The 15015-nt window shown below is 55.0% G+C and overlaps 2 protein-coding genes across 2 annotated transcripts in view; one reads left to right on the top strand and one right to left on the bottom strand.

Annotated features, from left to right (window-relative positions):
* LOC148590491 (sideroflexin-5) overlaps positions 1 to 9967 on the top strand; it is a 54571-nt gene extending 44604 nt beyond the window's left edge. The window contains exon 10 of the mRNA XM_088538985.1: positions 9878 to 9967. Within this exon, the coding sequence (XP_088395111.1) occupies positions 9878 to 9955 (78 nt within the window). The 3' untranslated portion in view covers positions 9956 to 9967. The remainder of the gene's footprint in view (positions 1 to 9877) is intronic.
* Positions 9968 to 12468: 2501 nt separating this feature from the next.
* Positions 12469 to 14674, bottom strand: LOC148590490 (homeobox protein EMX1-like). The gene is made up of 2 exons (XM_088538984.1): positions 14402 to 14674; positions 12469 to 12695 (listed from the first exon to the last, which is right to left on the bottom strand). The coding sequence occupies exons 1-2, from the start codon at positions 14672 to 14674 to the stop codon at positions 12528 to 12530; spliced, it is 441 nt and encodes a 146-aa protein (XP_088395110.1). The 3' UTR covers positions 12469 to 12527.
* Between the last annotated feature and the right edge of the window lie 341 nt (positions 14675 to 15015).

The following is a 15015-nucleotide window of genomic DNA, read 5'->3' as shown; positions in this document are numbered from 1 at the left end:
GAGCTGATTTTTGACATCAAAGGACCTTAGTCTTAGTTTTGTATTACAGAAGAGCCGTGTCATCCTGCCTGGGCCTTCTCTGAGCAGTGGAAAGCAAGGATCTCTACAGCCTTTGTGTTTGATGTCTCCACTAAGTCGTGGTGGCTCCAGGCTGAACAGGCAGTTTGTGAGAAAGGTTGTAGTCCCTGTTGACCTGAAACACAAGGGGGTTTTACTGTTTGTTTCTCTGCTGCCTCCCACCCATTCCTGTTCCCACCAGCCTTCTCTGATGGAGACATCACTTGTTTCCAGTGCTGTTGATCCCCCTAACATGCCTAACTTCTAGTTCCTTCCAGCTGTGTTGCTCAGGAAGGCTGCTGCCCAGGAGCCTGCCAGCACAAAGTATTTTTGTTGCATTGGAAAACCAAAGCATTTCCCATGTCAGCTCAGTCCTGAACAGGCTGGGCTTGGAAGATCTCATGCACTCAGATTTCTGGGGAGCAAATGTCTCCTTTTCCAAGGAAAGTGAGAAGTTAGATCCTGTCCAGGATGATTGGAGGAGGAGATATTTTCCAAAGACAACTTGGCAAGGGTTGTAAAATGAGTTAGCACTTCTTCAGAGACCATGAGTAAATATTTGTGTTGCGGGACTTGTCCACACCTGCATCATTGGTTTAGCAGGACGGGCAAGGTTTGGGTTGAATTGAGCAGGGATGTTCTGCACCTTGGGGAGAGCATGGCCATGCTCTGTGCCCAGCGCAGGGGAAGGACCACGTCTTCAGGGGCATCAGCTCCACCGCTGGCCTTTTCAGGCCCGTAGGAAGCGTCGTGGTGTGTAAGATTTACAACCTCCTCGCCTGTTTGCACCTCGCAGGGTAATTATGAGGCTCGGTGACATCCCGCGCCTGGGAAGGTCACGAGCGAGCAGTGCTGTGATTGATTTGGAGCCGGCGTCTTTGTTCTCACCTTGCCTGTCCGCGAAGCTTTGATTTGCATCGTGGCTGCGTTTTGAAGTCTGTCCCTGAGAGCAACCCTTTGTTTCAGCAGCAAAGGTGAAGTCCGTGGGAGTTAAAGGTGCTGCAGATTTCACAGGACCTGACCCTAAAGTTGTAACCTGGACCAGCCGAGCTTATTCTGAGTGCGAAGCAATGGCTTGGAGCGAGCGCTTCTTTGTGGTCATTCAACGTGGGTGTGGGAGAAAGGACCCTCTTGTAGTGCCCAGGGGCTTCGGCAGCAGTGTCAGACGGGGATCTGGTTTCATGTTTATATCTCTGTCCCTGGGATACAGGTTCAAGTATGTAAACTATCTCTCCTGCAAGCACAGGCTCCTGCAGGTGTGTGGGTGCTAGTGGGCATAAAAAAACATTCCTGACACCATCTCTTTTGAGGAGTCTTCACCTCCTGATGGCTATAAGCCATTAAGAGTCAAAAGAAAGAGCTGACATCCGACAACTCCGGATAAACAGCTAAACATTAACCCTTAAAGGGGCTCAAAAAACATACTTAAAAGGCACTTTGTGGAAAGAAGCCATTTTTTTTCTTTTGCAGGCCTGCTAATTGCTGTCTTTCTTCGGGACACCTTTCAGCAGCACCTACTATAAACAGAACGGCTCCTCCCGAAGCACTTCCCCCAGGGATGCCAACCCTCCATCCATCCAGGGGATTTCAGTCTTGTCTCCTTGGTCCTGTTCAGTCCATGGAGCCTCCTGCGGCTTTTCAGTTTCACTCCCTTCTTCTTGGCCTGAAAGCTGAGACCTTTCCTTGCTGTCTGCCAGCCCACCCCGTGTTCCCCTTTCTGATCTTGGGGCAGCCTTTCTGTTGGGTGCAGCTGGGCCCTTCTCCAGCTCTTCCCTAGCTGTTGCTTGGCTCTCTTGCCATACAGAGCAAGTCCTTTGGTAAAATTGCCTCCTCTTCTTGTGTAAATCCTTCTCTGCTTCCTCAGAGATGCTTGGTTTGGCTCATCTGAAGCCACTGTTCCTCCAAGTACTCCAACTGAGACATTGCGGATATGAACAAAGCAAGAAGGCCTGTTGTCCAGACTCGCCTGCTCTAATTATACTTGGTTATTGTAGAAAATACCTTATTAACCATGTTTTCCCAGCGAAAGTATTTATAATTCTCTCTAATTGCTTCTTAAATCATTTAGATCTTGCAGCTGGTTTATGATGAGACTGTTGGCCCTTCAAGACAAGGGAATGGGAAAAAGACTTGGGATCCTGAGGAAATTGCTTAGCTTTGTTGAAGCAACCAAAACATTCCTAAATTCCTGTAATATCCACCACACTGTTCCTGCCTCATAACTAGAGAATTGCAAGGTTTGGTATTTCTACCAAACAGCAACACATTCTCTCTTTCTCTTGAAAGATTCATATTAAAGTGGACCTAATTGATCATTTTCATCAAAAGGAAAGTTTGCCTACATCAAAATTGTGGTGACACAATTCCCCTTTCCATCTCCAGAAGAGACTTTTTGCATTTCTTGAAAACCCTGCTCCTTCATTTACCTGTAGAGAAGATTTTTATCACACTGCTTCAGGTTTGTCTAGCAAACAAATGGTCTTTCCATGCCATTTTTATGTCCCAGAAATCCTTATGGCACAGACTTGCACAGGCCAGCACTACAGGACAGTCCCCTCTGGGGCTCAGCGGGATTGTCCACAACAACTTAGGACAGGAAGAGAAGATCATGTTGTGGTGAGTTAAAGGCCTCTTGTACTCTGATCCTGATCTGTTTTTGGCAGGATGAAGCCATTTGGATTGATGAGGGAATGTCTTCCAGTCACTTTCCTGTACGACAAAAGTTAGAGATTTTCATTTCACATAGAGCTCAGCACTCCTGAGATCAGGCCCTTCTTTTGCAGTTCCTAAACATAGGTCAAGTTGCCTCCTTCAGCTGTCAATATTTGAAAGTGGAGGATTGTGTTTCTTCCAAAGAGAGAAGACAACTCTGTTTGCTGATACCTTATGTTCCAGACAGAAACAAGGGAGTTGCAGAGCTCCTGAACTCTGCAAATTGGAGGGTTTCTCCAGATGATATTTTAGGTGGCCTGATGACTTTTCCATCCATCAGTTGGCTTGAATATCTTCCAACTAAGTCTACAACGTGACTTCTTCATGATGCAGTGGAAGAAGCCTCCTTTTGTCCTGAATGCCCTGCATGATTTCAGGAGAATGACCTCTCATGAAGAAGGGTTTTTCACCCTCATCACTGGGTGACTTGAGATGAGAGCACTGTAGCAGCCTGAGGGATGCGCACCATTCAGGACCTGGATGGGAGCAGAAATTCATTTAGTTTACCTCTTGAGCACTTGCCTTCTACACAAGAGCAGAACTCCTCCAGAGTTGGAGAGTTTAGGAGCTCTATTGCTAGAAAGAACTGGAAGTGTCACTTTTTTCCTTCAGGATAAGAAACTGGAAGACTCTTTTCACCTTGCTTTTTAAAAAATCAGGATTTCGTGGTTCACATCTTTTTCAGTGCTTGGGATTTCTGTTGCTGTGGACATCACTCTTGCTTCACAAAAGATTCACAAAGCACTAGTTTGCAAGGCCTGGGAGATGGTTTTTTCTAGGGGAATAATCTTGCCATGCACTGAGAAATCTGGAGGGCTTGAGAACGTCCTGCTTCCTGGTGAGAGGCTCTCGGAGCGGTTTGATCCATGTGCTCCCTGGGCTCAGCTCGTCTGGGCACAGTTTTCCTTCATCCAGAGGTGGGAAATTAAAGCCCATGGATTATTGAGAAGCTGCTACAGGGCAGGGAAGGGACATAGGGGACCGAGCACAGGAGTGAAACGTGTCTGTGAGCTGCTGTGTTCCCAGGACAGGCAGGGACATGTCGAACAGCTGAAGCTTCCTCGCAGTCTTAGGTGCCTGCGGTCATGGGTTATCTTCCCACCTCCTGGGGGCTGGCGTTGTTCTCATCCATCATTTCTATGGCACCGGAAACAAACGTACTCCCCACCATGCACGTGAATGGGCAATACCCCAAAATGCTGTGTTTTCCACTCATTTTCCTCGTGATGAAAACATTTTCTTGCTGTAGTAGCAGCGCCTAATATTTTTCTTTGCAGGAGCTGCGACGCACTGGTCTGTGGCTCCGTGTATAGGCAGCTGTGTTCCCACCAAGCTGGGGAGCAGCAGTTAAAACCTGCCGCCTTGATGAGCTGCTGTTCCGTGCTGACCCCATCAATCCTGCAGCCTCCCCGTCCTGCTGCGGGGCAAAGACCCCAGCTGTGGTTGAGGTGAGGGCAGATGCACCTCGAGCCTTGCAGCTGCACCAGAGGCTGCACCTCATCTGAGAAGAGCCTCCGTTTTCTGCTCTGTCCCTCAGACAGATGGAGGGGGATGCTGGTGATCAACACACCCCTAGCAGGAACCAGGCACAAAAAAAAAAAAATCACCCTTCTTAAATGGATAACCCTCAAGAGCTAGGATGGCCAAATATTTCAGTTATCCTCCTGGTGCTAATTTGTATTTTCTCAAGGAGGGGAGAGAAAATGAAGATGAAATTAATTTCAAGGGATAGTACTTTTTAATGCCGGTTCCAGGGATGCCCAACCAGAGGTTTGACAACAACCTCCATAAATGCACCCAAATCAGCTGGGAAGAAGCTGCTCAGAAGCAGCTGGTGGCATGGCTGGAGCAGGGGCTGCAGCACCTCTATCTATCTGCCCCATTTCCTGGGCAGGTTTTGAAGCCTGCTCTGGACGTTGCCTCTTCCAAGGACACTTAGGAGACCTTGTGCTAGCCGGTTTCAAGTGACCCAGGTCCTATGGGGAGGCAACACGTTTCTATCTCGTGCTTTGGTGTCGGCTGGGCTTAGTGACTGCAGAGAAGGGACAGACCCCGGCAGAGAGCTCTCAATGCAGAGGCAGTCGTGTGTGTGAAACCTGCCGCCGAGTTACTCCGTTGCAGGGATTTAAGACACGTTACCCACCTGCTAGACACATCTCACTAGCTCCAGATTTGCAGTCAAGCCATAGACTTGGATTGTCTCATGGCTCCTTGCTCTGCGTGTGTGCTGAATTACATGTGAATCCCCTCCTGTGGCAGTAAAAGGGTGGTATAAATCAAGTGCAGCCCTGAACGTCTTGTCTCCTTGCTCATCCCTATCTGCTACTGGCTGCGTTTCACTCCAAAACACGTGCGGAAGAGGGAGGCTTCAGCTGGCAGGCGCAGACCCGAGTGCAGCTGCCCTCCCAGAGCGATGCATCCCAAGATTAATCGCATTTATGGTGTTCATCAGGCTTTGAGCACTGGGGTGAGGCTGTGCCGTGACTTTCTTCCTAGCAGTAAGTCCGTGCCAGGTTCTTCATGTCTTGCATAGGATGCTCCAAAACACCGGCTCGCTGCCCAACGTGCTGCATCCACCTGCATGGGCTAAGGAAGGACATCTGGGATTTGCCTGCTGCCATCCCGACCAGGGAGCGTTGCAGATGCTGAGGGAATGTCAGTTCCCTGCTTAAAATTCCTTAAGGTGTCAGACAAAAGGCAAGGATCAAAGTGGAGGCAGCAGGGAACAGGCGTCCGAACCCTCAGCAGGGGAAGCAGTTACTGCTGAAATGCCGGAGCCTCCTGCAGGTGCCTGTGCCACCGGCTTTGATCCCGGCGTTCCGGAGCGGCCAGCGGCATCGCCGGCCACGCTTCTATTTGGGATGCAAAGGGCATCATCAAGACTGGGAGAGCCCAGGTGCCATGGAATGCCACCAGCTGAGGAGCGTCATGCTCCAAGCCTCTTGCTGTGGCCAGACCCACTGCAGGATTTTCCCAGATTTCAGTTAATGTAAATATATATTTAATATTTTAGCCAACATCCAGGAGTTGAATAACTCACTCGCATGCATTTGGGGAAAACATTTAGGTTTGCTGACTCAGCGTGATGGTTTTACTCCGTGATCAGGCCGTTGCAAGGGGCAGTTTAAAAGACGCAGGGAAAACAAACAAGCACGACGGGGAGGAAGCGTTGCAGGCTCCGGTTCCACTTCTCGTGTTAATTTGAAAGAAAGCCAAGCAAAATTCAGGTTTAGCTCAAAATACTTTCCCCCCAGCTCTGTCATTTGGCCAGCAAGCCGTGTAGCGGGCCCTGACACGGTTATTTATCACAGTGAACATTAGTCGCGAGACCGGCTCGCAACCAGTGTGTCCACTTGCCGGGCGCATAGTTTCTGAAGTATGTCGGAAAACTGGAAAGAGGTCAGGAAAGAGCTGTAACACCAACTTTTTAAACGACAACCTCACAGGGGAGAAGGCAGAGGAGTTTTTCGCTCTGAACATTAGCAGAGAGGTGGTTTGATCCTCTTTGAATGCCTTTCACAGAAAGACGATGCGATTGCAGAGAGCTCCTTGGTCTGAGCTGTTTTTACCGCGGCCCCGACCTGCTTTTTACCTGCTGGTCTCCCGTCACTGTCGCCTTTCCAAGCAGTGATCTTTAGGAAATCCCAAATTCCTGATCTTGAGGCTTAGCAAGTGGATTTGTAATTCTTGAGTGTGCAGGAAAAGTTTGGAAGAAGTTTATCAGAGCAGAGGAGAGGAAAATCTTGGTGTCTTTAAATCATTCATTTTCATTTTTCTGTTTTTGGAAAGCCTTACAAAAATAAGTGCAGGTCCTGGGACAGATTTGCAGTTTGGGTCCTATTAGTGTTCTTTCAGCTACTGTCAATTAAGAGAAGATCTGAGAGACCAGAAAGCAACAATGTTTAGGCACTTCTACTGCCGGAACAAGAATGAGCATTAAAAAAACACATTTTTTTTTCTGGTTTCTGGGTTTTTCTGCCCCAAGTAATCATGTCACACCTGGCCTCTGAGGTCCTTCTGCACAGAGGAGCCCCAGTTGGCCGCACTCTGAGCCCCGGGCAGAGCAGGTTGACATGAACCATCACAACGGAGCTGCCGGAGCCCAAGGTGGCTTTGTGCCGCGGTGGCATCACGCTGCAAGGAGACCCCTCTGGTCCCAAAGCTTGGATGAGGAGCGGTAGCTTGGGGGAAAACTGGATCATACTGGTAATGGCCTCTGCTGAGCCGCTTTGAGCGGCGCTGGGGCCCAGCCAGCCTGGCCATTTCGGAGGGACACGCAGCCGGGCAGCGCAGCAGGGCCACCTTCCCAGCGTCCTTCCCAAGGGACACGCAGGGGAGGAGGTGAGCAGCCAGACGATGCCTTCCCCCTCCTCCTGCCGCAGCACCCGGCAGTCCACGGGACCCCCCCACCAAAATTGGCTGCTTTCTGCTTCCTTCCCCCCCTCCTTTTTTTTTTGGCTGAGCGAGGAGCTGTATGCCAAATCCATCTGCTCCTGTCTCCCCTAGCTGCCTCCCATATCATTACCGGCTCGCTGGCAGCGCGCCTAGACCTATCTCTCTCCGTGCGCTCTCCGGAGCACATTCCTTTCTACACCTTTCCCCGAGCTGGGATAGAAATGAGTATCAACCCCAAACAAAAAGCATCTGCTTGCTGCCTGCTGCTGCTGCTGCGCCGGACGCGCCGCGCGCGGTGCCCGCGCACAAGGGACGCGGGGACGCGCGGGGCGCCCGGCTCCGCGGCGCCAGCTGTGCCCGCCGCGCCATTTGTTCGGGCAGCCCACGCCAGCGCGCGGAGCCAGCTCTTCATCACCCCAATTAGCCCTGTCGGTGCTGACGAGAGGCGCGCGGCTCCCGCGGCGAGGCGGAGATGGGGAGGGCTCCTCGCCGGGCCCCGCGCGCCGCGTTGTCCCCCGACGGGGATGGGTATCAACAAGGTGGAACCCCCAGTGAGGTTGGACTGGGTGATCTCTAGAGATCCCTTCCAGCCTCAGCCGTTCTGGGATCGTGTGATCCCGGTGCTGCTGGCTCCAAACACACCTGGACAAGGCCGGCGGTTGCAGGTCTTGCTTTTTCCTTCCTAACGCCCTTGGGGATGTGCTGGAAGGGGAAGGGTCCTCCGGGTGAGTGCTGGGAGCGTCTAAGCAGTTCCAGCCACCTCTGCTCATGTGCTCGGAGAGACGCTCCTAGGGGAAGAGCAGCCTTTCCCCTTCTCCTGCTGCCTTGCTCCGGCGGCTCCCATCCTGGCACAGCTTTCCCCCATCATCACTTGATGGCTTTTTGTGTCAGGCACCTCAGCATGGTCACCCTTGGCACAGGAAGGGGACCCATCCTTTGCCCCAGCAGGACAAGCAGGTCTTCCTCTTCAGGAGGAAGAGGATGGGCACCACTCAGGGCCAGGCCCATGGTAGCCCTCACTTTGGAAGGACAAGGAGCAGCATCCTTGGGGGCAGCCCCTGTGAAGCTTTCCTTGTGCCCTCCATGGCTGACGTTTCCTTCCGGAGGGCTTCTGCTTGCCCTGACCAAGACGGACCCCTGTGGGTCTTGAGGCTGGGACACAGGAACGTGAGTCAAGCCCAACCTCCAGAGACCCTCAGCGCTTTGGGAGCCGCTACCAAACCCCGCTGTGGAGGACGCTGTCCTTGTCTCAGCAGTGCAGGAGTAGGAGCAGCTCCATGAGACCAGCCCTGAGACGGCCCTTCCTGGAGGCGCTTTGCTTAGGAGAAGGGAAGGCCTGGAGCAGAGCTGTGTTGCGGACAGGGCAGCGAGCAGAGCGTCGCGCAGAGGTGCCCAGGGGAGGCCAGAGCCGATGGCGTGAGGGGAGACGATGGCTCGGGGTGCCGGGTGCGGAGCGGCGGCAGCACCAAGCTCAGCGAGAGCTGGTTCAGCTGCTCCCGAGGGGGCTTCTGCCACCAGGCCTCAACCCAGGAGGTCCCCGGCCCTGCTGGGAGTCCCGAGCTGCCCGTGGACACCACGTCCTTCGGGGGTGCCATGGTCCAGGGAGGAGGATGCAGGCAGGATCCTTGGCCAAGAATCCAACAACTGGAAGAGCCTTCAGCCCAACAGGGCTGAAATTCCCCTTCCGACCCGACCCCGGCCCCGCCGGACCGCAGGAAGGGGCCGGCAGCAGGCGGCCGCTTTCCCGGGCTCCCGCGGGGGATTTTTCCCGGCTGTCCGTGGCTCCCTGCGGGAGGCGGGAGGGAGGCCGGGAGGCGAGCGGGAGCGCGAGGAGAGCCCTGCGTTCCCGGCGCCGGCCACGCGCCCCCCTCGCGCGGCGCCGCTGGGGGCTGCGGCACCGGCAGCACCGGCGAAGTTGCTAATAATGGCACGAAAAGAAAATATGCTACATCTGTTATGGATAGCAGTACAAAATTAGCTGATCACACCTCTGACACCCAAGATGTCTTCACTTAAAATACTCGCTGGCTTACTTTACATAATTTGCTGATTATATTTCGGAGAAATACACTTTTGCAATTACTGTTCTTTCTGGTGCGCTATCTCCGCATCATTTTCTTTTTATGTTTATATATTTCTCCTTCATTAGTGCAGTCTGAAGGGTGATTAGATCCCTTCAAACATTTTACAGAGGTTAAACGTTGATTAAGATTTAATTATTACTGTAAATAGCTTGGAATGACATATGGTGCAAAAACCTGACATATGTGCATTTGAATAAATGAAGTGCTATTTCCCGTGATGCCTCAGTAGCTGTTTAACAGCTTTGCTGAAGGGTTATGTTGCACCTCATGTTAAGATTGCTTTGATGTTATATTTTGTTGGGTTTTTGCAGCTGAAAGCTAAGAACAGTTTTTCCAGTTTTTAAAAACATTGAATATTTTAAATACCTAAATTGTTTTGCACAAATTTTTGCTAATTTGTCTAACTAGGTTAAACATTTTTCCAAAGCGCTCCCGTTCCGAACGTGGGCTCCACGCGGCGCCGCTGAGGAGCCGGGAGCGCCGGGACGCACCGGCCCTGCGGGACGGGGACGGCGCCGGAGCGGGATGTTCCCCCGGCTCCGCTCGCGCTGCTGGTTCGATGCGCCGGGCGCTGGCGCGAGGGACCGCGCGCAGGTGACGCTGATGCCACCTCCTCTCTCCTTGCGCAGATCGAGACGGCCCGTCTGGAGCCCGAGATCGCCACGGCCACCAGCAGCAAGACGGTCGTCTACAACAAGGGCTTGTGAGCGGCCACCTCGTCGCACGCGGCGCGGGGACGCTTTAGAGCAAGGAGCAAACCCCTAGCGAGGTACCAGCAGCCCGAGCGCGGGCCGTGCCGCCGCCGCCGGCGCTCCGGGCGGGATCTAACGCTTGCCGAGAACTGACACCGCCGCCCCGGCGGGAGGATTAACACTACCAGTAAGTTTTAAGTTAGCGACCTGCATCCACACGCCGTAGCTGAGGAACGCGCCGGCCGGCCCGCGGGGCCGGCTCCCGGCGGCCGCCCGAGGGGTCTCGCGGGGAGGCCGTCCTGGTGATCCCGCAGGAAAGGCGCCCGTCTCCGCTCTGACGTCCACGTCTCAGCCCACCTCGCAGAGACCCTCAGAAAAATCAGGTAGAGAATTGAAGCCATCGGGGAGGCCACGTCACACTCCGCGCGTCCTCGCAGCCCTGCGGCCGCCCGTGCTTCGCGCCTGCAAAAGCGATGCCCGTGTCCCCAAGGAAGCCGGAGCATCCCGCACGGAGGAGGCCTTGGTGTCGGAGCATCTACCATGCACCGGTCCTGAACCGCCCCCACCGAGTCCTGGCCCAGGGGAAAAACCTATTCCTGAAGGATTTTGTGGCATTTTGAGGCCCCGGTGACTTCCCGAGGGGCTGGGAGCGCAGCCCGGCTGTTCCATAGGGCAACAAATCGCACCATTAAAAAAAAAAAAAAAAAAAAAAGCTTGCACACACAGCAGCTAACCATGCTAACATTACGCGCCTTCACTTAAGAGCTAATTAATCGCTTCGCCTTTCCTAATGCACAAGCGGAGCCGCCGGGGCTGCTCGCGTGTGGCCGGACGGTCCCTGCGGCGCCGGGAGCCAGGAGCCGTCATCGGCAGCGTCTCCGCAGCCTTCCTGGATGTTGGGATGTGCTGGGAAGCAGCCACGAGGTCCCAGCATCGCCCGCCACGTCTTCCAGCGGCTCCCAAGGGCACCCGGTGCCTTCCAACGCCCGGGGTCACTCCTGGCTTCCCCCCTTGTGTAACACTTGTAACCGTCGGGAATAAAAAGCGGATGCGTTTAAAGGCTGCCTGATTATTGGGGTGACCCGGGCGGGTTGGCGCCTCGACATCAGGAATGTCCATGTCCCTCCGCTCGGAGCTCAGCGTGGCCCCGGCTGCGGGCTGCTCCGCAAGGGCTGGAGCCAGGTGGCCCCACGGATGTCCGTCCCCCGACCCCCTGATGGACATTCGTCCTCCCCAGCCCCGCGGATGTCTGTCTGTGCCAGCCCCGTGGCCACCCATCCGTGCGGATGTCCATCTCCATGGATGTCCTTCCTTACAGGCATCTATTCCCACCAGCCTAAGGACATCCATCCCCCCAGATGTCCTTCCCTGTCGGCACCATCCCCCTCCAGCCCTGTGGACACCCATCCCCAGGACCGTCCATCCCCTCCAGCCTTGCGGACGTCCATCCCTATGGATATCCTTCCATGCAGATGTCCATCCCCAGATCATCCCTCCCCGCTATCCCTGCAGATGTCCATTCCCAAGGATGTCCATCCCCTGGACACCCTTCCCCTCCAGCCCCGCAGACGCTGTCCTTGCCATCCCAGAGGATGCTTTGGCACCACCAGGAGCACTTTGGTGGCCAAACATCCCTTTCCATGGGTGGTTTGAGATCATCCTGTTGGGATGAAACCCAAGGTGCTGCATCCTGCTGCCGCAGGGGCACCACGGGGGGCTCGATGGCTCTCGGGGATGGGTTGGACATTTTGCTCCAAACCGCCCCAAATCTGCTCCTCCAGGAGGTTTTCCCCATCATCGGTTCATCCCGTTGCTGCTCCACTTCCTCCCAGGCCAAAAGGCTCCTCTGAAGCCGCAGGTCCATGGTGCTTCCCAGGGATACCGACAGCATCCCCGCTTCCAGCAGTGACATCGGGGACACTCACAGCCCCTCCAGCCCCTGCCTCCGTGCTCCACCCACCAAAACCCCCCGTTTTCCCCCAAATATCGTCCGTCCGCCCCCCGTGCTGGGCACAGAGAGGCATCGAGCCCGTTTCGCTTTTTATTTCCACGCAGTAACACACACTACAGCTGCCGGCTACCTACGGCGGGGAGCGCACGCACACAGCCACGGGGAGAATAAATTAAATCCGGAACCGCGGGGTCGGCTTTTGTAAAAAAAAAAAAAAAAAAAAAAAAGAAGAAGAAAAAGAAAAAAGAAAAGGAGAGGAAAAAAGAAAAAAAAAGGAGAGGAAAAAAGAAAAAGTGGAAAAAAGAAAAAGTGGGAAACGGAAAAAATAGAGAGGGAGAATAAAAAAACAGTAAAGAAAAAAGAACAGGAAAAAAAAAGGGGGCTTAGGTACATGGAGGGTCTAGGTAGGACGTTTTCATTGGAGCTCGCGGCCGCCGGCCGGCGTCCAGCTCGGAGGCGGGCGTCGTGCCGGGGCGCCCTTCGGCCTCCTCCTCCTCCTCTTGCTGCTGCCGGCCGCGCGTCCCGGGACGGGGCGCCGGGAGCTGCCGGAGCGGCCGGAGCGGCGCGGCGGCCGGGCGGCCTAGGGTCCGTGTGGCGCGCTGGGCATGGCGGGAGCCGCGGGGCCCCGCGCCCGCCCTAGTCGTTGGAGGTGACGTCGATGTCCTCGCCGGGCGCCTGCTTGGTGGCCAGGCGCCATCGGTTGATGTGGTGCGAGCCCTTCTTCTTCTGGTCCGCCTCGGGCCCTTCCTCCTCCAGCTTCTGCCGCTTGTACTTCGTCCGCCTGTTCTGGAACCAGACCTTCACCTGCAACGAGGGGACACAGGCGGTGGGCGAGGGTGACGACAACTCCAACATCCTCCCCCCTGAAAAAATAACCCTGCCACAACCACCCCAAATCCTGGCCAGAGAGGTGAGAGGGAGACCAGCGACGCCGCCAAGTGCAGGAGACCGGCCCTGTGCCCCTCACCCTGGTGTCTGGGCATGGTCCCTGTAGTCAGCGTGTTTAGCTGCAGGAACTGCATTTTTTTTCCCAGGTTGGTGCTTGGACATCCCAGGGAGGTGACAGGTCTCCAGGCTCAGAGGCCCTCGCTCCTTGCCCGAGGAAGTCCCTCAGCTCCAACCCTTGGTGCTTGGATGGGAAGCCCGTGCCGGGAGCACGGCTGGGACACAGCAGACGCAGCGTCCTGGATTCAGGATGCTGAGGACAGTCATGCAGCCAGCACCATGGGATGCAGCTGGTGCCCAGGGATGCCGCAGGCTCCATGCAGCCGGTGCCCGGGATGCAGCCGATGCCTGGGATGCTGCAGGCGGCCGGCACCGCGGGATGATCCTGTCCCTGGGCCCCTGCAGGACACCAGGTGCCGCTGCCACCAGCTCCGAGGTGGCACTTGCCCGCAGGTCACGCAGTGCCAGCGCAGCAGCACTGGGGCACTCCCCACACGGACCCCGGAGCAGCCCTGCATTCCAGGGCAGGTTTCCACCCCTCCAATAGCTACTTTTTGGCAGCAATATTTATTAACGCCCTCCCGGGATGCACTCAGAGCACTCGCCTTCCTTCTGCTGGGGCCTCTCCCAAACAACACCGAGCACTTTGCAAAGTTTAATTAAACCCCCAGCCCGCGGGGAGATGCCTTAGCCCTAAATCACAGCAGGGAAACCGAGGCCCTAAGCGCCTGAGCAATCGGACGGTCCGCGAAGCGGCTCCGGCCAGCAGCGCTGAAAGCTCCAGAGCGGCTGCTCCAAGGTCTATCCCGATGATTTTTTTCCCTTTGGCATCATTGAAGCAGGGCCCCGAGAAGCAATGAAAAGTGGTCGCTCAGTCTGGGCCGGGAGCATCCAGAAATTAAATGGATTCGGGAAAGAGGCCAAAAATCTCCCAGCCCAAACTGAGGGAACTTTCTCCGTTGGCAGCCGACTGCAACGCTGAATATTAACGGACAATGCAGCATCTTCCTGCTGGGATTGTGACCTCCAGTGCCCACTTTGGTGCTCTCCGTCTTGCCCCCATTTTTCCCAAATCGCCACTTTTCCCACAGTCCTGTGTGCTCTCTCATTCACTTCCGTCCCTCCAGGGTTGCACTTTTCCTTACGCTGCAGGGCAAATGCCTGCAAAAAGGGTTTTTTTTTTTCCCCTTAAAACGAGAAAGTCCCAGCTACAACAAGCCCTGGGTGCCTTGCCTGGCTTTTGCCAAGAAACCAGCCAGGAAATGGGAGCAAAGCCTCAGGAAACAGGAGCAAACTGCCGAGAAATGGGGGCAAAGTGCCTGGAGATGGGAGCAAAGTGCCAGGAAGCTGGAGCAAAGCTCAGGAGCCGGTGGGAGCAGCTGCGGGTCCCAGCCTCGGCCGCCCCATCGCAGAGAATGCGGATGCTAAAACGCAGCTTCGCCACCGACAACCGTTCCAACTCCCCTCGTTACGAATAAAAAAGCCTTAAAAGCGCACGGATCCTCCCGGCTCGGGAGGCAATTCCCGCGGACGGAGGCTGACGCGAGCGTCCGGCGGGGCCGTACCTGGGTCTCGGAGAGGCTGAGGCTGCTGGCGAGCTGCTTGCGCTCGGCGCCCACCACGTAGTGGTTCTTCTCGAAGGCGCGCTCGAGGCGCAGCAGCTGCGAGGGCGAGAAGGCCGTGCGGATGCGCTTGGGCTTGCGGGCGAAGGGGCCGTGCAGCAGCAGGCTCTCCTGGGCCACCTCGCTCCCTGCGGGAACGGCAGCGTCAGCGGCCCCGGCGCTCGCTGCCACCACCCCCGACCGGCCCCGGCGCTCCCCGTGTCCCTGCTGTCCCATCGCTCCCCAGCCTGTCCCCTGCCATCCTGCTCCTCACTTTAGAACAGTGTGGACAGCACAGGAAAGTGAGGTGAGAGCGGGAGAAGGAGAGGAGAAGGGAAAAAGGAAGGAAGGGAGGAAGGGAAAGAGAGAGAGAAAGAGAAAAAGAAAAAGAAGGAAAGAGAGAGAGAGAGAGAGAGAAAGAGAAAGAGAAAGAGAAAGAGAAAGAGAAAGAGAAAGAGAGAAAGAGAGCAGAGAGAAAGAGAGAAAGAGAGAAAGAGAGAAAGAAAGAAAGAAAGAAAGAAAGAAAGAAAGAAAGAAAGAAAGAAAGAAAGAAAGAAAGAAAGAAAGAAAAGAAAAAG

Source organism: Tinamus guttatus, unplaced genomic scaffold, assembly GCF_059628265.1.
Source record: "Tinamus guttatus ecotype Peru unplaced genomic scaffold, ASM5962826v1 Tinamus_guttatus_pri_ptg001312l, whole genome shotgun sequence".
In the NCBI taxonomy this organism is placed as follows: domain Eukaryota; kingdom Metazoa; phylum Chordata; class Aves; order Tinamiformes; family Tinamidae; genus Tinamus; species Tinamus guttatus.
Note: the sequence above shows the minus strand (reverse complement) of the source record. Positions and strands in the feature narration are given on the sequence as shown.

Coding starts and splice junctions, on each gene's coding strand:
- LOC148590490 (XM_088538984.1), bottom strand. CDS start 14,674: ATGGGACAGCAGGGACACGGGGAGCGCCGGGGCCGGTCGGGGGTGGTG. Junction 12,696..14,401: donor TCAGCCTCTCCGAGACCCAG/GTACGGCCCCGC, acceptor CCCTCGTTGCAG/GTGAAGGTCTGGTTCCAGAA.